This window comes from Oncorhynchus gorbuscha, linkage group LG19 (assembly GCF_021184085.1).
Source record: "Oncorhynchus gorbuscha isolate QuinsamMale2020 ecotype Even-year linkage group LG19, OgorEven_v1.0, whole genome shotgun sequence".
Taxonomy (NCBI): domain Eukaryota; kingdom Metazoa; phylum Chordata; class Actinopteri; order Salmoniformes; family Salmonidae; genus Oncorhynchus; species Oncorhynchus gorbuscha.
The window spans coordinates 47,920,643-47,942,491 of NC_060191.1; the positions used below are offsets into that span (position 1 = coordinate 47,920,643).

Consider the following 21,849-nt stretch of genomic DNA (forward strand, 5'->3'; position numbering starts at 1 on the left):
CAAACAAGAACCCCTGTAGGATTATTACGTACAGAACGACCAACCAATACCTACCCTGTATGTTTTGCTTTGTACAATTCTTCAACATTACTTTAGAAAGCAATAACACTTTTGGGGAGCCATGGTCCATAACCCAAAGACACACAGTAGCACTTCTACCTCTCCCACAAGATCGTTCTAACTTCACATCGTGTCGCATTCCTTCGTCCATTCCCATTTCTGGTCGCAGAAGGTGTATATTTTCCGACAGTTACTTCAGAAGGGGATGGAACACGGTTGGAGAGCCAGGGTCTATGACTTCGTGATCACACATACCTGTCCCTCTCCGACGTTGTGCGTGTCAATGACGGTGATTACTCCGGGGGCATGGGGGCTTCGACGGGTGGTGCTGGGGGGGGTAACACCCTCCTCGTCGAGGGCGCCAGTGGGTAGAGTACCAGCTAGCTGGGTCACCACCTTCCCCACCATGGTGAGACCAGTCTTTAGGGTCTAACCAGAACGACAGGGGGAAGGGGGAGGGAGAGAAACGCATATAAAGAGGGGGAGATGAGGAGAGAGAGGGAGGAGGTGGAGAAAAGCAGGAAACAAACATCAGATTGGGCTCGTCGTCATAAAACAACTAGAGACACTTCCAATGAAGAAGACCCCAGTAAGTCTGTGTTAGACTCTGGGGAGCTGGGAGAGGAGTGTTGATCAATATACAATGACTGTGTCTATGCATGACTATGAGTGAGAGAGAGACGGCTATTTGCTCAACGCTAACAGCTGCTGATGATGATGATGATGATGATGATGATGTGGAGTGCTGAAACAGCAGGAGCCGAGTGTCTGCCACCAGTCTCTCCTCCCCAGACTCCCCCCTCTCAGCCCTACACAGATCAATGGCTCCTGTTTGGACTAGCACTAAAACCTCACACTGCAGTGATTAGAAAACACATTAGTGTTGATCAATTAGGAGCCAAACGCCCTGTTTCATTATTGATGCGGCTCTGAGCAATTTACACACACCAGTCTGTTAGTGGGCTAGGTGGGGTCGCCAAGTGTGTGAGTGTGTGTGTGATGCATAGACCCAACAAATGCGAGGCGCCACGCGGTATTGACAGCGCTGCCTGGCCTGCATGCCCAATTAGGTTCTCCGGGGCCCCTTTGTGCTGACACACACACAGTACACTGACTCCATTAGCTCAGGACAGTGTAGCAGGGAGATAGACTCCACTTCAGCAGCCCTATCCATTTCTCTGAGCCTGGCCCTGGCCACAGAGGTGTGTTTGAGTCAGACACCCTGGCGAGGAGCTGCCACACTGATTAAGAGCATCACACAGTCAGACAACGAGCAGGTTTGCTTTATGTTTATATTCCAGTGATTAGTATGAGGAATTATAATAATACAGCTGGAATTATGCGCTGTTATAAAATGTTATTTCCTATAAAAGGCTAGGAAATACTCCCCTTAGTGCTCCCTCTTACACCCCCTCTCGCCTTCCAAGTCTCTGGACAGAAGCACTTAGTCTGTGTCGCGTTGTTGACCGGAGGAGGGGAGGGCGGGCGGGGGTGAAAATATTGAGATTATAATATATAGTTCTCAACGGCGGCCGCAGACAATCCGTCTGCATATCGGGATGCCCTTAACCTCGTTTCCCCCTCCCTCCGCTAGCCAGGCTAACACTTTAGCGCTGCCGCCACTGCTCTTTTTGATGTATACTGCCATTAGCAGCTAATGGGACTTCATCACGCTTGCCGTTAGCGCTCATTAAGGAGAGAGGGAGGGAGAGAGAGGGGTAGACCATGGGAATAACTCTGACCCGAGGGGTCTTCATAAATCAATTAGGGTTCCCCTTTGGGGGCCTGGCTAAGACCGGAGACTGGAACCTTATGAGGAGAGTGCTGCGCTAGGCTCGTAGCGCAGGTTAGCTCAGCCGCTACATCAACAGAGCGGAGGGGTATAAATTCAGCTTGGTATCAAAGGGCTTAGCAGTTAGGGTAGTGTAGCCTGGCGGTGCTCTCCAGCTGAGAGGACTATTACAGGGGCTGTGCCCCATATTGCAGTACAGTACACAGTACAGGATGGAACCCCCTACAGACACACACAGAGACGATAGAAATGAGTTAAGATGCTCAGACTCTCAAGGCCTGTGTCTGGGTTATGATGTATAGTCTCATAACGGTGTCTGACGGTGTCTGACGGTGTCTTGGGGAAAGCCAAGGTGGATCCTATATCACTTCTCAGAAATGTACAGATGATTTTATTCCAACCACTTGGGTGGAGGGAGGTGTGAGTGTGTGTTTCACTTACTTTAGCAGCGCTGATGACTGTAGCTGTGTAAGACTGGGCATTGTCCCCGCAGGCACCGCCTCGAGACTGGTGACACCGGATCAACTGGGGGGGGAGACAGAGAGGAAAACAGATAAGAAATAGATGATTATCCTCCTCCTGCAGCTGAGGCCAACCAGGAACAGAATATGAGGGTCAGCACATTAAAAACCTCTCCTATATCCCACTGTCTATTTCCTGGGATCCATCCATCCCAGACCTACTCTATTCTTAAGGAACAGAGAAGCTTATAGTAGTCAGTGACCCATCTGTCAATTACTTGAGTGGCCGAGCATAATCAGACAACTACCAGACACAATTATCCATTAAATGTATTGCAAGAGTGCGTAGAGTGGACTTGCTTTTGGAAAATACAAAAATCCTATTAAATGGACATAAAAAACCCTACATCTGTTAGTTTTCAGATGTTATCATTTCTAGTGGTCTCTTCTTGGAATGAGTTGAACTGAGAGATTAAAGAGCTAAAGTAAAAAATGAATTTGAGGATTGTAAATATGGTGTTGTGATAAGTACATCCGTGATGGATGGGTGTGTGTATATTCAGTGTGTGTGTCCTACCTTGTTCTCAGCGTAGGCTAGCCAGCGTCCTCCCAGTGCTATGGGGTTTAGGTTGGGGCCCGGACAGGGAAAGCAGCCTGAAACACGGAAGGAAACGTACAGTTATTGAAGGTGCAACCCATACCCTTCAGCCGCAGGACAAACTGGATACACAACTGGGGCTGACAACACAGTCAAACAAAAAACATTTAATATATACCAATCAAGGTATCAACAACAAAAAAGCCTTTGGATTACCTAACTTCAACATGTTCCCTTTTAGAAGTTGTGAAACAGTGAATGCTGCTGTGGATATGTGCTTCAGGAGTCGGAGATCGGTCTCTCTTAAAGCCTTAATGTGTTTGAGAGGGGAAAGTGGATCACTGTGTATGAGTGTGTGGGTCTGTGTGGGCTTGCTTGCTTTAGTAGTCCCCATAGGGATCAGTCTGTCTGCCAGTCAATCAGACAGGAGCCGTTACCACTTTATAGGGTGCCACAGAACGCATGAGGTCATAGTGTGGCTCTAAGTAAAAAGAAACACACTCAAAACCTCAGCATAAATACAATGGATGTCAACACACACACAGAAGATGAGGACAAAAGGCCCATAAATTCACAAGCGGATCAGCTATCAGTATAAACAAGAACAAAATGTGTCCACCCACTCACACAGATGTTGATGTAAACAGTCATGTCACACTAGACATGACGATGAGTAGTAATTAACTAAATACAGGCACGCACACACTGGAGTCAATGGCCACACAGCACCAGACCTGGGTTCAAAAACTTTATCTGTGCTTGATTAAGCTTGTCTGGCTTGATAGACCAACATATTAGTTCCAAAATGTCCAACCCTGCCCGTCGGGCACGCCAGCAGGCTAAAGCAAACGCTCAAGGTATTTGAAAGATTACAAATAGTATATATATTTTTTTTTATAAACCCAGTTCTGCACAGCACATCCACCATCACCACTACTCACAAACATGTCTGTAAACATGAGAGGGAGTCATGATGGATACGGACCTAAATGCACGCAGAGAGCAACTAGGACAAATACGCTTGTTTGCGCACGCGCACGCACACACACCTCTATAAACGAACATAACAGTACAAAAACACATCTCATATACAGACACGTACAAGCAAAAGCACAGACACCAATATGAGGTCATGTGAGTGCATGGAGGCAAAGGGAGAGGGGTTTGGCTGACATAATGTACTGCTCAGGGTGCAGATGAGATGGGGAGTCAGACAGTAATTTAGTGTTCAGAAGAGTCGAGGCTGGGAGGCGCGGGGTGAATAGGACTTGAGGTTAGCCACAATGCTACAGCCTTTTGTTGGCTCTCCAAGGCTGGGGGAGAACGACCCACTCAGCCCAGGCAGTGAGACAACATGTGTCTGACACATCCTGTGTGGAAAGAGGGGGAGGAGAGGAGAGAGGAAGAGAGAAAAAAGGAAGAGTAGAGGGGGAAGAGAGGACGAGACAAGAGATTGTAAAAGAGAAAAGACATAAAAGGGAGAGAGAGGAGAGGAAGGGGAGAGGGGAAAGGACAGAGATAGAGAATAGAGGGAGAGAAGGGGAGAGGGGAAAGGACAGAGAGAGAGAATAGAGGGAGAGGAGGGGAAAGGACATAGAGAGAGAATAGAGGGAGAGAAGGGGAGAGGGGAAAGGACATAGAGAGAGAATAGAGGGAGAGGAGGGGAAAGGACAGAGAGCGATAAGAGGGAGAGAAGGGGAGAGGGGAAAGGACAGAGAGAGAATAGAGGGAGAGGAGGGGAAAGGACAGAGAGCGAATAGAGGGAGAGGAGGGGAAAGGAAATAGAGAGAATAGAGGGAGAGAAGGGGAGAGGGGAAAGGACATAGAGAGAATAGAGGGAGAGAAGGGGAGAGGGGAAAGGACATAGAGGGAGAGGAGGGGAAAGGACATAGAGAGAGAATAGAGGGAGAGGAGGGGAAAGGACATAGAGAGAGAATAGAGGGAGAGAATGGGAGAGGGGAAAGGACATAGAGAGAGAATAGAGGGAGAGGAGGGGAAAGGACATAGAGAGAGAATAGAGGGAGAGGGGAAAGGACATAGAGAGAGAATAGAGGGAGAGAAGGGGAGAGGGGAAAGGACATAGAGAGAGAATAGAGGGAGAGAAGGGGAGAGGGGAAAGGACATAGAGAGAGAATAGAGGGAGAGAAGGGGAGAGGGGAAAGGACATAGAGAGAGAATAGAGGGAGAGAAGGGGAGAGGGGAAAGGACAGAGAGAGAGAATAGAGGGAGAGAAGGGGAGAGGGGAAAGGACAGAGAGAGAGAATAGAGGGAGAGAAGGGGAGAGGGGAAAGGACAGAGAGAGAGAATAGAGGGAGAGAAGGGGAGAGGGGAAAGGACAGAGAGATAATAGAGGGAGAGGGGAAAGGACAGAGAGAATAGAGGGAGAGAAGGGGAGAGGGGAAAGGACAGAGAGATAATAGAGGGAGAGGGGAAAGGACAGAGATAATAGAGGGAGAGAAGGGGAGAGGGGAAAGGACATAGAGAGATAAGAGGGAGAGAAGGGGAGAGGGGAAAGGACGTAGAGAGATAATAGAGGGAGAGAGGGGGAGAGGGGAAAGGACATAGAGAGAGAATAGAGGGACAGGAGGGGAAAGGACAGAGAGAGAATAGAGGGAGAGAAGGGGAGAGGGGAAAGGACAGAGAGAGAATAGAGGGAGAGAAGGGGAGAGGGGAAAGGACATGGAGAGAGAATAGAGGGAGAGAAGGGGAGAGGGGAAAGGACAGAGAGAGAATAGAGGGAGAGAAGGGGAGAGGGGAAAGGACAGAGAGAGAATAGAGGGAGAGAAGGGGAGAGGGGAAAAGGCTGAGGTGAACAGAGGAAAGAAAATGCAGAGGGCTGAAGAAAAAAAGATGAAAACATTTGAGGGAGAAAAAGGGGAACACCAACCCAAACCTCACATCCCCACACATACAGACCTACCTCATCCCCAGTCCACAACACTCTAAAGACAAGCAACAACTTAAAACAACCTACATTACAGGACGCCTGTGTTGCTGTTCTTCCTCCCCAAAGACATCTCCATTTTACAAGGATGAAGCATCATTCAGAGCGATTAACAGTGATTGACTATACTCATTGTCCTGTGGCCCTGCCAGCCAGACATAGAGGGGAAAGGCAGGCAGAACAGACAACGCATTAAGAACATATTCTCCTAACAGCAGTTTGTTTACTGTCTGCAGACAGCAATGGCCTTGTTACAAAGAATGTTTCACGTCATCCTGCACTGTCCAGGGGTCATGTTCAGTTGGGCACAAATGAGCAAAACAACCCAATGAGCAGTCTTATTGTACTAGTACGATACCACCCAGTTTCACTCCTTTTCAAAATGTTTTATCTCCTTCAGTGCATTCTGAACACAACCTAGGTAGGTAGTGTAGCTATATGATGTTGAGTTGTAAACTTGCTATAAAACACACTCAGAGATGTTGATATGTGCTACGCTACCAGAGGGACTCCAGCATTCTCTACCATTAAGTTTCAGTTAAACAGTTTAGACCGGTTTCAAAGATTTGTTCGAAACGTTGTGCTGGTTTGGTGGTTTGTGAATGGTGAGGTAAACGCTGTCAGTACCTGTCTTCAGTTGGTTGTTTGGGCTTGGTGATACCAGCGTGACAGACCTGCTTGTCTTCTGGTGATGGGATGTTTGTGTGGAAATGCTGATGTGTTACGTGACTGGGCTGGCTCTGTGTGTTGGTGTGACTGGCTATATAACTGTTAGTGGGTGGCTATATGGCTTCAGTGTTCTCACAGATGTACACAGACATCGACACAGGACAGGGCATCTGTTCCAAGATGATATGTCCATTGATTTCACATCTGTGAGTACTAATAACTGTATCCACTGGTCTACTGTGTGTGTGTACACCATGTATGTGTGCGAGTGAGAGTGCATGTATGTGTGCGAGTGAGAGTGCATGCATGCGTGTGTGTGATCGTGGTGATAAGAATAGTGTGTGTATCGGCAGGATAGAACAGAATAGAACAGCGGCATCTGGTAACAGAATGGGTGGCGGACTATGTATTCTTGTAAATAACAGCTGGTGAACAACATCTAAGGAAGTCTCAAGGTTTTGCTCGCCTGAGGTAGAGTATCTCATGATAAGCTGCAGACCACACTATCTACCTAAAGACTTTTCATCTGTATTAATCGTAGCTGTCTACATACCACCACAGACCGAGGTTGGCACTAAGACTGCGCTCAATGAGCTGTAAACCGCCATAAGCAAATATCCTCCTGATTCCTGCTTACAAGCAAAAATTAAAGCAGGAAGCACCAGTGACTCGATCAATGAACCATTTTTCAGATGAAGCAGATGCTAAGCTAAAGGACTGTTTTTCTAGCACAGACTGGAATATGTTCCGGGATTCCTCCGATGGCATTGAGGAGTACACTACATAAGTCATTGGCTTCATCAATAAGTGCACTGATGATGTCATCCCCAAAGTGACTACGTACAGTTGAAGTCGGACGTTTACATACACCTTAGCCAAACACATTTAAATTCAGTTATTCACAATTCCTGACATTTAATCCTAGTAAAAATCCCCTGTCTTAAGTCAGTTAGGCTCACCACGTTATTTTAAGAATGTGAAAAGTCAGAATAATAGTAGAGAGATTTATTTCAGCCTTTATTTCTTTCATCACAATCTCAGTGGGTCAGAAGTTTACATACACTCAATTAGTATTTGGTAGCATTGCCTTTAAATTGTTTAACTTTGGTCAAACGTTCCAGGTAGCCTTCCACAAGCTTCCCACAATAAGTTAGGTGAATTTTGGCCCATTCCTCCTGAAAGAGCTGGTGTAACTGAGTCAGGCTTGTAGCCCTCCTTACTCACACACGCTTTTTCAGTTCTGCCCACACATTTTCTGTAAGATTGAGGTCAGGGCTTTGTGATGGCCACTCCAATACCTTGACTTTGTTGTCCTTAAGCCATTTTGACACAACTTTGGAAGTAAGCTTGGGGTCATTGTCCATTTGGAAGACCCATTTGCGACCAAGCTTTAACTGACGACTTTAGATGTTGCTTCAATATATCCACATAATTTTTCTGCCTCATGATGCCATCTATTTTGTGAAGTGCACCAGTCCCTCCTGCAGCAAAACAACTCCACAACATGATGCTGCCACACCCGTGATTCACGGTTGGGACGGTGTTCTTCGGCTTGCAAGCCTCCCCTTTTTCCTCCAAACATAACGATGGTCATTATGGCCAAACAGTTATTTTTTGTTTCATCAGACCACAGGACATTTCTCCAAAAAGTATGATCTTTGTCCCCATGTGCAGTTGCAAACCATATTATTGCCTTTAAATGGCGTTTCTGGAGCAGTGGCTTCTTCCTTGCTGAGCGGCCTTTCAGGTTATGTCGACAGTTTTTTGTAAACTGCGGATGGTTTGGTCGACTGTGGATATAGACACTTTTGTACATGTTTTCTCCAGCATCTTAACAAGGTCATTTGCTGTTGTTCTGGGATTGATTTGCACTTTTTGCACCAAAGTGCGTTCATCTCTAGGAGACAAAACGCGTCTCCTTCCTGAGCGGTATGACGGCTGCGTGGTCCAATGGTGTTTATACTTGCATACTATTGTTTGTACAGATGAATGTGGTACCTTCAGGCATTTGGAAATTGCTCCCAAGGATGTTTTTTCTGAGGTCCTGGCTGATTTATTTTGATTTTCCCATGATGTCATGCAAAGAGGCACTGCGTTTGAAGGTAGGCCTTGAAATACATCCACAGGTACACCTCCAATTGACTCAAATTACGTCAATTAGCCTATCAGAAGCTTCTAAAGCCATGACATGTTCTGGTATTTTCCAAGCTGTTTAAAAAAGGCGCAGTCATCTTAGTGTATGTAAACTTCTGACCCACTGGAATTGTGATACAGTGAATTATAAGAGATCTGTCTGTAAACAATTGTGGAAAAATTACTTGTACCATGCACAAAGTAGATGTCCTAACCGACTTGCCAAAACTATAGTTTGTTAACAAGAAATTGGTGGAGAGGTTGAAAAACAAGTTTTACTGACTCCAACCTAAGTGTATGTAAAATTCCGACTTCAACTGTACATACCCAGCCAGAAACCATGGATTACAAGCACATCCGCACTGAGCTAAAGGAAAGAGATGTCGCTTTCAAGGAGCTGGACTAACTCAGAAGCGTATAAGAAATCCCGCTATGCCCTCCGACAAACCATCAACCAGGCAAAGCGTCAATACAGGACAAAGATCTAATTGTACTACTCCGGCTCAATTTGCATACCGCCCTAACAGATCCACAGATGATGCAATCTCTATTGCACTCCGCACTGCCCTTTCCTACCTGGACAAACGGAACACTTATGTGAGAATGCTATTCATTGACTACAGTGCAGCGTTTAACACCATAGTGCCTCTAAACTCATCCATTTTTATTTATTTATTTCACCTCTAATTAACCAGGTAGGCCGCGACCTGGCCAAGATAAAGCATTGTATAAACAAACGTACAGTCAATAACACAATCAAAAAAATCTATGTACAGTGTGTGCAAATGTAGTAAGATTAGGGAGGTAAGGAAATAAATAGGCCATAGAGGCAAAATAATTATAATTGATCATTAACACTGGAGTGATAAATGTGCAAGTAGAGATACTGGGGTGCAAAAGAGCAAAAATAAATAAATAACATGAGGATGAGGTAGTTGGGTGTGCTATTTACAGATGGGCTATGTACAGGTACAGTGATCAATAAGCTGCTCTGACAGCTGATGCTTAAAGTTAGAGAGGGAGATATAAGTCTCCAGCTTCAGTGATTTTCAGTTCCAGTCATTGGCAGCAGAGAACTGGAAGGAAAGGCGGCCAAACGAGGTGTTGGCTTTGGGGATAACCAGTGAAATCTACCTGCCCACTGCGTGCTACGGGTGGGTGTTGCTATGGTGACCAGTGAGCTGAGATAAGGCAGAACTTTTCCTAGCAAAGACTTATAGATGACCTGGAGCCAGTGGGTTTGGCGACGAATATGTAGCGAGGGCAGCCAACGAGAGCAAACAGGTTGCAGTGGTGAGAGGTATATGTGGCTTTGGTGACAAAACAGAGACCGCATCCAATTTGCTGAGTAGAGTGTTGGAGGCTATTTTGTAAATGACATCGCCGAAGTCAAGGATCGGTAGGATAGTCAGTTTTACAAGGGTATATTTGGCAGCATGAGTGAAGGAGGCTTTGTTGCGAAATAGGAAGTTGATTCTAGATTTAATTTTGGATTGTAGATGCTTAATGTGAGTCTGGAAGGAGAGTTTACAGTCTAACCAGACAGAACCGCCCAGAGTAGTGATGCTAGTCGGGCAGGCTGGTGCGGGCAGCAATCGGTTGAAGAGCATGCGATTTAGTTTTACTAGCATTTAAAAGCAGTTGGAGGCCACGGAAGAAATATTTTATGGCATTGAAGCTTGTTTGTAGGTTTGTTAACACAGTGGCCAAAGAAGGGCCAGATGTATACAGAATGGTGTCGTCTGCATAGAGGTGGATCAGAGAATCACCAGCAGCAAGAGCGACATCCTTGATAAACTCAAAGAAAAGAGTTGGCCCGAAAATTTAACTGTGTGGCATGCACATAGACTGCCAGAAGTTCTGACAACAGGCGATAAGCTAAGGACCCTGGGACTAAACACCTCCCTCTGCAACTGGATCCTGAACTTCCTGACAGGCTGCCCCCAGGTGGTAAGGGTAGGTAACAACACATCCGCCACGCTGATCCTCCACACAGGCCCCCTCAGGGATGCATGCTCAGTCCCCTCCTGTACTCCATGTTCACTCATGACTGTACGGCCAGGCACGACTCCAACACCATCATTAAGTTTGCCAATGACAACAGTGGTAGGCCTGATCACTGACAATGACAAAACAGCCTATAAGGAGGAAGTCAGAGAACTGGCCGTGTGGCGCCAGGACAACAACCTCTCCCTCAACTTGATCAAGACAAATTAGATGATTGTGGGCTACAGGAAAAAGAGAACCAAGCACGCCCCCATTCTCATCGACAGGGCTGTAGTGGAGCAGGTTGAGAGCTTTTCAAGTTCTTTGGTGTCCACATCACCAACAAACTAAAAATTGAGCAAACACACCAAGACATTCTTGAAGATGGCATGACAAAACGTATTCCCCCTCAGGAGACTGAATAGATTTGGCATGGGTCCTCAGATTCTCCAAAGGTTCTACAGCTGCACCATCGAGAGCATCCTGACTGGTTGCATCACTGCCTGGTATGGCAACTGGTTGGCACCCGACCGCAAGGCACTACAGAGGGTAGTGCGTATGGTCCAGTACATCACTGGGGACAAGCTTCCTGCCATCCAGGACCTCTATACCAGGTGGTGTCAGAGGAAAGCCCTAAAACTTGTCGAAGACTCCAGCCACAATAGTCATAGACTGTTCTCTCTGCTACAACACGACAAGCAGTACCGGAGCGCCAAGTTCAGGTCCAAGAGGCTTCTAAACAACTTCTACCCACCTCTTTTACACCGCTGATACTCTCTGTTGTTATCTATGCTTAGTCACTTTAATAACTCTACCTACACTACCGATCAAAAGTTTAACAACACCTACTCATTCCAGGATTTTTCTTTATTTACAGTTTTCTACAATGTAGAATAAAAGTGGCGACATCAAAACTATGAAATAAAACATATGGAATCATGTAGTAACCAAAAAAGTGTTACACAAATCAAAATATTTTTTCTATTTCAGATTCTTCAAATAGCCACCCTTTGCCTTGACCTCTTTTCACACTCTAGGCATTCTCTCAACCAGTTTCATGAGTTAGTCACCTGAAATGCATTTAAATTAACAAGTGTACATTGTTAATTTGTGGATTTTCTTTCCTTAATGTGTTTGAGCCAATCAGTTGTGTTGTGACAAGGTAGGGTGGTATACAGAAGATAGCCCTATTTGGTAAAAGACCAAGTCCATATTATGGCAAGAACAGCTCAAATAAGCAAAGAGAAACGACAGTCCATCATTACTTTAAGACATGAAGGTCAGTCAATATGGAACATTTCAAGAAATTTGAACATTTCCTCAAGTGCAGTTCCAAAAACCATCAAGCGCTATGATGAAACTGTCTCTCATGAGGATCGGGAACAAGGCCCTAATCCCTATATAGTGCACTACTTTTGACCAGGCATCATCAGGTGCCATTAAGGATACACACACAGCCCCAGCTCCTTACTTGTAACAAAGAACTTTTTGGTGAAGGTACAGCTGTCGAATGCAGCAATCTTCTCCTGCAGGGCGACAACTAGAATCCTACAAGAACCAGGAAAATTACAAATAGTATATGATTTTCATATAACATGAAACTACAATATATTTATATGAATGCAAAAAGTGATGCCACCATACGTACTCCTTGTTGCAGTGCAGGTCATAGATGGGCGTCTTGAACTGGATGGACTTGACCATCTCTCCTGTCCTCAGTGAGTACAGGTCCACACAGCAGTATGGAGGGCTCGTCCTAGGCACAGAAACACATCCTTTATTTGACACATTCAATATAAAATAGGCATTTTTTTCAAGGATTTCTCACTCAATTCAAGGGCTTTATTGGCATGGGAAATGTTCACATTGCCAAAGCAAGTGAACTAGATAATAAACAAAAGTGAAATAAACAATATGAATTAACAGTAAACATTACACTCGCAAAAGTTCCAAATGAATAAAGACATTACAAATGTCATATGTGCAAATAGTTAAAGATCAAAAGGGAAATTAAATAAACAAATATGGGTTGTATTTACAATGGTGCTTGTTCTTCGCTGGTTGTCCTTGTGTCAACAGTTCACAAATCTTGCTGCTGTGATGGCACACTGGTATTTCACCCAATAGACATGGGAGTTGATCAAAATCGGGTTTGTTTTAACATTTTGTGCGCAACCCCTCGCTCTCCACACCCTCAACCCCCCCTTTACGCACGACACAACCCAGAGTGCCTGGATACAGCACTTAGCCGTGATATAGTGGCCATATACCACAAACCCCCAAGGTGCCTTATTGCTATTATAAACTGGTTACCAACGTAAAAAAATAATGTTTTGTCATACCTGTGGATTACGGTCTGATATACCACAGCTGTCAGCCAATCAGCATTCAGGGATTGTTTCAGCCTAGCCTACAGACACAAAAAGTTAAGAATACAAAATTCCCATCTTATCTCCTGCAGCACTACTTCTACTCCACTGACCAGCAATGGGCTGCAAGCATCAATTAGGTTCTAATGTCGGTCTGCGTTCTCAATCACTCAAACCAACCGAACAACAGGCCACTATTTCTCTTCTTTATGGTGGAAAAGATCTGCTCTTTCCATTCAGGCCTCTCTCTGACAAATGCAAACAGTGGATGAAATACTGTGGCCGAAGCGTTGAGAAAATTACCCCATTTCAAATTATGCACACATCAGGCCATCACAAAGCAGCCAAGGCATCTTAAACTGTTCGCAAAGCACCGGGAACATGGAAACACTTAGGGGAGAGTTGAATGGTAAAAAGGTGCAGGGACCGTCCATTTGCTACTCGGTAGCCCTGAGTCGCAGCCATGGAGAACCGGAGAGAGTTTCATTTGTCAAAATTCTTCCAATGAGGGAATCTTAGAATGGAGCCGATGATAGAGAAGCCAGTCTGCCTGCATCAGTCTCTCTCGCTTCTTCTCCATCTTGTTCTCTCTAATTAATTCAGTCTCTCCCCCTATCCTCTCCCTCTCTTGCGCTCTTCCTCTTTCGCTCCCCTCTCTCAATGTTTTTTTCTCTCCTGCGCTCTTGTCCTTGTCCTTGCTCTTGGTCAATAGTCAAGGCTCTTGATTAACTGCTGTTGGTTCGTGTTAGCCGTGTGTAGACTGGCTATATTGAGTCTTGTCGCTACAGTAAATGGCAAGCAGAATTAGTGTTGGTGAACTCAGGCTGTGTGATGTTCTGGCTCCATGTCTGCCTGGGGACTGGATGGTACAAAAACACTCATAAGTCCTGTTGCAGACATAAGGGGAGACATGCAGGTAACTGCCAAATTAAAGGAAACCCTTAAGTAAATGAGGGATACCAAGTACAGTACCAGTCAAAAGTTTGGAAACACCTAGTCATTCAAAGTTTATTTTTACTATTTTCTACATTGTAGAATAATAGTGAGGACATCACAACAACGAAGAAACACACGGAATCATGTAGTAACCAATAAAGTGTTAATTCAAAATATATTTTATATTTGAGATTCTTCAAAATAGCCACCCTTTGCCTTGACAGCTTTGCACAGTCTTGGCATTCTCTCAACCAGCTTCATGAGGAATGCTTTTCTAACCGTCTTGAAGGAGTTCCCACATATTCTGAGCACTGCTTTTCCATCACTCCGCAGTCCAATTCATCCCAAACAATCTAAATTGGATTGAGGCCGGGTGATTGTGGAGATCAGGTAATCTGACGCAGCACCCCATTACTCTCCTTCTTGAATAAATAGCCCTTACACAGCCTGGAGGTTTGTTTGGTCATTGTCCTGTTATAGTCCCACTACGCAAACCAGATGGGATGGCGTATCGCTGGAGAATGCTGTGGTAGCCAAGCTGGTTAAGTGTGCCTTGAATTCTAAATAAATTACAGAACAGGGAATAGGGCCCTGGTCAAAAGTAGTGCACTATACAGGGAATAGCAAAGCACCCCCACACCTACTCCATGCTTCATGGTAGGAACCATACATGTGGAGATCATCCGCTCACCTACTCTGCGTATCACAATTCCACTGCAGTTGGAACCAAAAATCTACAATTTGGACTCTTCAGACCAAAGGGCAGATTTCCACTGGTCTAATATCTATTGCTCGTGTTTCTTGGCCCAAGCAAGTCTCTTATTATTATTGGTGTCCTTTAGTAGTGGTTTCTTTGCAGCAATTCAACCATGAAGGACTGATTCACACAGTCTTCCCTGAACAGTTGATGTTGAGATGGGTCTTACTTGAACACTGAAGCATTTATTTAGGCTGCAATCTGAGGTGCAGTTAACTCTAATGAACTTATCCTCTGCAGCAGGTAACTCAGGGTCTTTCTTTCCTGTGGTGGTCCTCAGAGCCAGTTTCTTCATAGCCCGTCTGGTGTTCAACCTTCCCAAGTTCTCTCACTTCACCCCGCTCCTCCGTTCTCTCCACTGGCTTCCAGTTGAAGCTCGCATCCTCTACAAGACCATGGTGCTTGCCTACGGAGCTGTGAGGGGAACGGCACCTCAGTACCTCCAGGCTCTGATCAGGCCCTACACCCAAACAAGGGCACTGCGTTCATCCACCTCTGGCCTGCTCGCCTCCCTACCACTGAGGAAGTACAGCTCCCGCTCAGCCCAGTCAAAACTGTTCGCTGCTCTGGCCCCCCAATGGTGGAACAAACTCCCTCACGACCCCAGGACAGCGGAGTCTATCACCACCTTCCGGAGACACCTGAAACCCCACCTCTTTAAGGAATACCTAGGATAGGATAAGTAATCCCTCTCACCCCCCCCTTTAAGATTTAGATGCACTATTGTAAAGTGACTGTTCCACTCGATGTCATAAGGTGAATGCACCAATTTGTAAGTCGCTCTGGATAAGAGCGTCTGCTAAATGACTTAAATGTAAATGACTTAAATGTTTTTGCGACTGCACTTGAAAAAAAGTTATTGAAATGTTCCAGATAGACTGACCTTCCTGTCATAAGGTAATGATGGACTGTAATTTCTCTTTCCTTATACAACCTCTACCTTGTCACAACACAACTGATTTGTTCAAACGCATTAAGGAAAGAAATTACACAAATTAACAAGGTTAATTGAAATGCATTCCAGGTGATTAACTCAAGAAGCTGGTTGAGAGAATGCCAAGAGTGAGCAAAGCTGTCATTAAGGCAAAGAATATATAATAGTGATTTGTTTCACACTTCTTTGGTTACTACATGATTATGTTATTACATAGTTTTGATGTCTTCACTATTATTCAACATTGTAGAAAATTGTAAAAAATAAAGAAAATCCCTGTAATGGAGTAGGTGTCCAAACTTTTGACTGGAACTGTCAGGTGCACATAGGTGTAATTTCTGAGTTAATTAAGCAATTAAAATCCCAATATGCTTCGGCTCATGTATAAAAATGCCCAGTTGTCCATTATTTTGGCTACCATGCCTAGTCGTGCTGAGTGATTAGTGCTTTTTGAATTCTGTTCGGTTTTCGATTACTTTTATTAAATGCTCTGTGCATTACGTGGGTTGAATGCTGTAATAACACAGAATAAAATAATTCATACAGTCCCATATGATGGTAGTGACTGCCCATTACTGCTTATCACTTAACCATTATTTATTAATCATTACTTCAGTTTAATAAAATATTTCAGTTGTGTATATTACATGTTTCAATTGATTACTTGATTATTTCATTCCAAGTTATCATCTCAGCTCTTTAAAGCTGATGCCTATTCTGTCTGACAAAATCACTATTTTGTAGTTCAAAGTAAATAAGGCATACTTATGACTGCTGAATACCATCAATCACTTTGATTATGTATTTTCAGATAGAGAACTTGTGAAGCAACAGCTGCTCTCTATAACACTTCATGATTGTGGATTCTCTCTTCTGTAGCAGGCGTAAAATAATCTGGACAAGTAGGTGCGCAATGGATTATGGTCATTGTAGTTAATAACCACGTTTTTGGCACTCAACAGAAAAATAACAAATTAAATATAAGTCAAATAATTGAACATGCATCGGTCAATTAGTAGTATAGAAATCAACATTTAGGTTAAGCACTAATGGTTACAAAAGGAGAATAGGGAGTTACGGGTGTGTGTCTTAGTCACAAGATCTCAACCCAGTTGAACACTTTTTGGGAGGTTCTGGAGCTTCGCCTGAGATGTTTTCCACCACCATCAACAAAACACCAAACGAAGGAATTAGACGTGAAAGAATGGTGTCGCATCCCTACAATAGAGTTCCAGACAAAAGCACATTGAAGCTGTTCTGGCCCTATTTCCCATAAAGTGCACTACTTTGGGAGCAGCCGCTGTCCACTCCCTAAAAAGGATGCTCACCCCTTGATCAAGGGGATTAGTGTATGCGTGGAAGCAGCACCACTCCACAGAGCTTGGGCAGACACAAATGCAGCTCCACACCCACTGACAAAGTCAGAGGCGCGTCCGTCTGTCCGTGGCTGGAGCCCTCAGATCTCTCAGCCTAGCCAGAGACACAGTGTCCGTGTGTGCATGCCTGTCACTGCATGTTTGTGTGCGCACGCAAGTCTGTGTGAGTGTCGGGTGTATGTACCAGCGGGAGTGTCTGACGTTGTGTGTGAGTGTCGGGTGTATGTACCAGCGGGAGTGTCTGACGTTGTGTGTGAGTGTCGGGTGTATGTACCAGCGGGAGTGTCTGACGTTGTGTGTGAGTGTCGGGTGTATGTACCAGCGGGAGTGTCTGACGTTGTGTGTGAGTGTCGGGTGTATGTACCAGCGGGAGTGTCTGACGTTGTGTGTGCGAGCGTTTCCCCTGTCATTTCCTGTAAGAGGCAATGGGGAAGATAAAGGAGGTGACAAGAGTTTTGGGTGACCTCCATTCAGTTGTCCATAGCAGCCGGACATAAAACAGATCTGCTGCAGGCCTTACACTAAGGCATATTATGATACTCTCTGGCACAGCAAGGATAGCATTACCAAACTGAGTACAAGAATTGAGATTAATAGAAAAATATAACTTCTAACTTGTTTTCTGGCGGCTCCTCCATCGATTTCAGCGTTATCACCGGGGTCAAATCAATCTAATTCAAATGCTTTTTACGAAATAACAGGCGCCCGGATTGATTCACTCATGGGGACAATGATGTCCCGCCCGTTCCTCTATTACAGAATCAAAATGGCCCCCGGTTGAATTGTTTTGGCCTGGGCAGTATTTTAACAAATGGCGGTGTTCTAATGGAGCCAGGGCAGGATCAGCTGTAATGTGATTTCCTGGTGCTGGGGCTGCGGAGGCATGGGTTGAAAGCCAGGCTAAATCATCATTATCATTGATCAGGGCTAGATGTCAGTCCAGTAACATGTTGAGGTGACACTGAGCGCCCTCTTCTGCCTCAGTAATAGGACTGTTATTACGGCCTATGAGATCAATGTGTCAATTACTATTTACTGGGATTGGTCATTTTGGGTCTGAATTGATGCAGCGAGTGGGAAGGAGCAGTTGGGAGAGAGAGCGAGGGAGAGAGAAAAAGGGGGGAGAGCGAGAGATGAGATTGTAAAATAATTTTAAAAGTTGAGATTGTGTCTAAGCACACACACACACACACACACACACACACACACACACACACACACACACACACACACACACAAAAATAGAGGTACACACACTACTGAGGCAACGGCCATGACCTTTGGAGGAAAGTCTAAGCCTGCTGAAGTGGAAACAGTTGGTCTTGGCCCAAGTCGACTTCTAACATGAAGGGTTTCCCTCATATAACAGCAATCCTAAATGACTGCTAATTACTGGGTAGTAGGCTGTAAAGCAGCCAGACAGAGATCCACACCTGCTACATCCATCCATCTCCACCTCAAACGGCTACTGGGCAAGCTAGTAAAACAGACGTGTACGTCCTAAACGGCACCCTATTCCCTATATAGTGCACTAATTTTGACCAGGGCCCTATTCCCTATATAGTGCACTAATTTTGACCAGGGCCCTATTCCCTATATAGTGCACTAATTTTGACCAGGGCCCTATTCCCTATATAGTGCACTAATTTTGACCAGGGCCCTATTCCCTATATAGTGCACTAATTTTGACCAGAGTTGGGCCCTGGTCAACAGTGGTGCACTATCTAGGGAATAGGCTGCCATTTGGGATGACACCATGTTTCTGGGTCTCTTGACCGTCCAGCACAGCTCTGTTTTATCTGGCCTGCTATAGACTAGCTACTGTACCATTTTGGAAAATGTATTCACAACAGAACGGTTATATGACTTTTACAACCGAGGCAGAGTCTTCATTTTAGCAGCGTCAGTTTACAATGGTTATTGTGTACATTATGTCAGATGCATGCCATTTAAATCACGAGAGAGGGTTTTTTCCTGCATGAAAGACGTCTTTAACATGTGTTATTTTAGCTTCAACACGACGGCGCTGTGAGCTGGGCTTGCATTTCTTCTCCGGGAGGGAACGTCGGGCTTCTGGTCAACGGAACCGGGAAGGTTATTATTTTATGAACCTGAGCGGAACCGATGGATAAAAACCGCACACTTCATGTGGTGGGCTGCAGTGGGCTAGACAGCAGGGGAACTGGGGAAGCCTTAAAGGGGAATTAAAAAGCAAGCAAATAAATGCATTTACAAGGAGGGGGACGTCACCACGTTTCCGACTGCAGCTCAGAGCTGAGCCCTTTACGAGTTCCCTGAATACGAACAGACAATTACAAGCTGAGGAAATGCTAAACAAATACAGCCTGGGCCTGGTCCCTGGAGTCTCAGCTGGAAGGGCTGAGGGGACAGGGTCAGAGAGCCCAGAGACTAGGAATGCCACCCGGGTCATTGACCACCTACATATCAGCCAATGGCTTTCAGTGCAATAAACTATAGGCCTTTGGGTGCATTTTATACAATAGTGACCAAGACTAGAGAGTATTTCTATTATATCTATATACTATCATCTGGGTAATTGTTGGGATGTGCATACACTATGGGTGAACCATATAGGTAGAAAAACATGTTACAAGTAAAGCCTGGACAAATTGGTTGAACTAATCTTTGGAATGACATCAGACCGGTGAGTCATAGATTTATAACAGTTACTTCTACACACACACACATGAAAACAATTACTCTATTTTCATAGGCATCAAGTGAGGTGGGTGGTACTGGAAGAAAAGAGACAAATTCTGTCACAATATTCAAGTTTCCTTCTCTCGCTGACTACCCCTCCCGCTCTTTCTCAGTCCTCCTTTCCCCTCCTCCTCTGTGGAACACAACCCTCAACACACAACAAACGCCGGCCACATCAGAGGCAGCTCGGGGGGGGGGTTGTGATTCCGGCACGCCGCTGGCATTAGCGGGAAAGTAATTAGGGTAAGAAGTTCAACCACAGCTCCATGTCTGAGCCCTGCCAGAAATACATTTCCTCCTCATTCAGTACCGTACATTCACCACCAACAAGCATATTGGAAACACATCGCCACGCCAGTGTGTGTGTGTGTGTGTGTGTGTCTGCGCTTGCACAAATCTCTTGGTCAAACCCTAGTCTACTAGCACACTGGTGCAACAAAAGAATCGCCATCAAAAACAATCAGTTTAAGCTAAAGATCTATTTTTGCATAGGCTGCGTCTCAATCCACAGCATCCACCTGTGTAGCCCTTCTGTATCTGCTGTGGAAAGTGGCAGAGCTAACTCTGTTTGTCAGACCTGGAGACATCTCGGAAATTGTAGCATCCAAACAGCATCTGGTCAAGTGTGCTTTCACTCCTATACTTCAGCTGTGACACCGAGAAGCACAGTGGTGTCAAATATCCTATAGTAAAATACTATAAAAGTAACAGCATATGTTCAAGTTTAAACAATGTACTCACGGCAGACTACCTACAATGAAGATTGAATACCACCACGACAAGTCAGCCAGAAAGGGTATCATTAACAAAAAATACTATCAAATCTGACAGGGCTTTAAAACCAAGGTAATTCAACCTGTATGCTTTATACCAAAATGCTTTGATGTCAAATACACAACATGTTGCCTCTGTCCAAAATGGTTATGAACACTACTGAGGAGTGTACTTTGTGATAACGCATGGAGTTGTGCTTTACAGTCAAGTGTCAGATGAGGATTGAATACTATTTAATTATATTTCTATAAAGTAATACTACATTATCAACACGAAAATGAACAATTGCGCTTTGAATAAATGTCAACAAGCCTTGTCGGTAATTAACAATACAGATATAGGCTACCTGCCCTGCAGCATCTTAAAAAAGAAAATAAGGAAAATTGCTTTAAAACTCTTCAAAAGGCTTGGGTCTTCCTATCCTTGGAGACCTTGAGTTATACGAGTGTCCCAGTCTGCACGGAACACACAGAGGACAGACAGAGTACAGATCTAAGCAGAAGTTAGCTGCACCTGGACTAGACCGTCTCAGAGGAACGGTCAACAGGGAGAGGAATCCATGACACAAGATGGATGAATCCCAAATGGTACCCTATTACTTAAACAGTATAGTACACTACTTCTGACAAGGGCCCACGGGCTAACCCTAACCATGACAGGAGAAAAGAGACTGTGTGCTAAATAGCATAGCATCCCCCTGGTCTATTTCTTACTCACATGCAGAACAACAGCTTCCTGGTGGAGAGAATGTATTGGTAACTAGAGAGTGCCATGTTCAAATCCCTAGTGAGGTACAGTATGCTGAGGTTTTCTTTGCCAGATGAGATACTCCATCTGGTTTCCATCCATTCACTGCTTGTCATCCTCACACACCAAAGTAATTGCAGTTGGAAGTTACTGGTATATGATATTTGGGGAAAATAATACACTACTTCCCTTCATAGAAATATAGGGCATATTAATACATAGTGGCTAAAATTCTAAGTTTATGAACAACACCTTCAGTATTACAAAACTGAAACGCTCCGATTAGATTTTTTACATTACATTTGTCATGAAAGGACTGTAAAACATACTGCAAAAAGCTGAATGAACTGTGGATTGAAAAGTATTTATGCCTCATTGTGACCTGTAAAAAACAAATTGTCTGCCACTTCCACTACAAACCACTTAATTTAAACTCACTTCCCATTTGAAGGGGGAAACTGGCGAGGCAGAACATATTTTCGGGCCGACAGAAAACAGACGTTGAAGTCAAAATCAACGCTTCGAAATGAAGCCAAAGACTGCCCTCTGTAAGGTGTGTGTGTGTGTGTGTGTGTGTGTGTGTGTGTGTGTG

At 44.7% G+C, this 21,849-nt stretch overlaps 1 protein-coding gene across 6 annotated transcripts in view; it reads right to left on the minus strand.

The window, feature by feature from the left end:
* The window catches only part of LOC124005537 (BCAS3 microtubule associated cell migration factor-like), a 368,286-nt gene that overhangs the window by 319,620 nt on the left and 26,817 nt on the right, over positions 1 to 21,849 (minus strand). For 5 of the 6 annotated variants that reach the window (XM_046314898.1, XM_046314901.1, XM_046314899.1 and 2 more), the window contains exons 8-12: positions 12,292 to 12,399; positions 12,115 to 12,191; positions 2,891 to 2,967; positions 2,294 to 2,377; positions 316 to 489 (exon numbers count right to left, since the gene is read on the minus strand). In XM_046314898.1, the coding sequence (XP_046170854.1) occupies positions 316 to 489; positions 2,294 to 2,377; positions 2,891 to 2,967; positions 12,115 to 12,191; positions 12,292 to 12,399 (520 nt within the window). The remainder of the gene's footprint in view (positions 1 to 315; positions 490 to 2,293; positions 2,378 to 2,890; positions 2,968 to 12,114; positions 12,192 to 12,291; positions 12,400 to 21,849) is intronic. The other variant, XM_046314900.1, reaches the window with a different exon arrangement.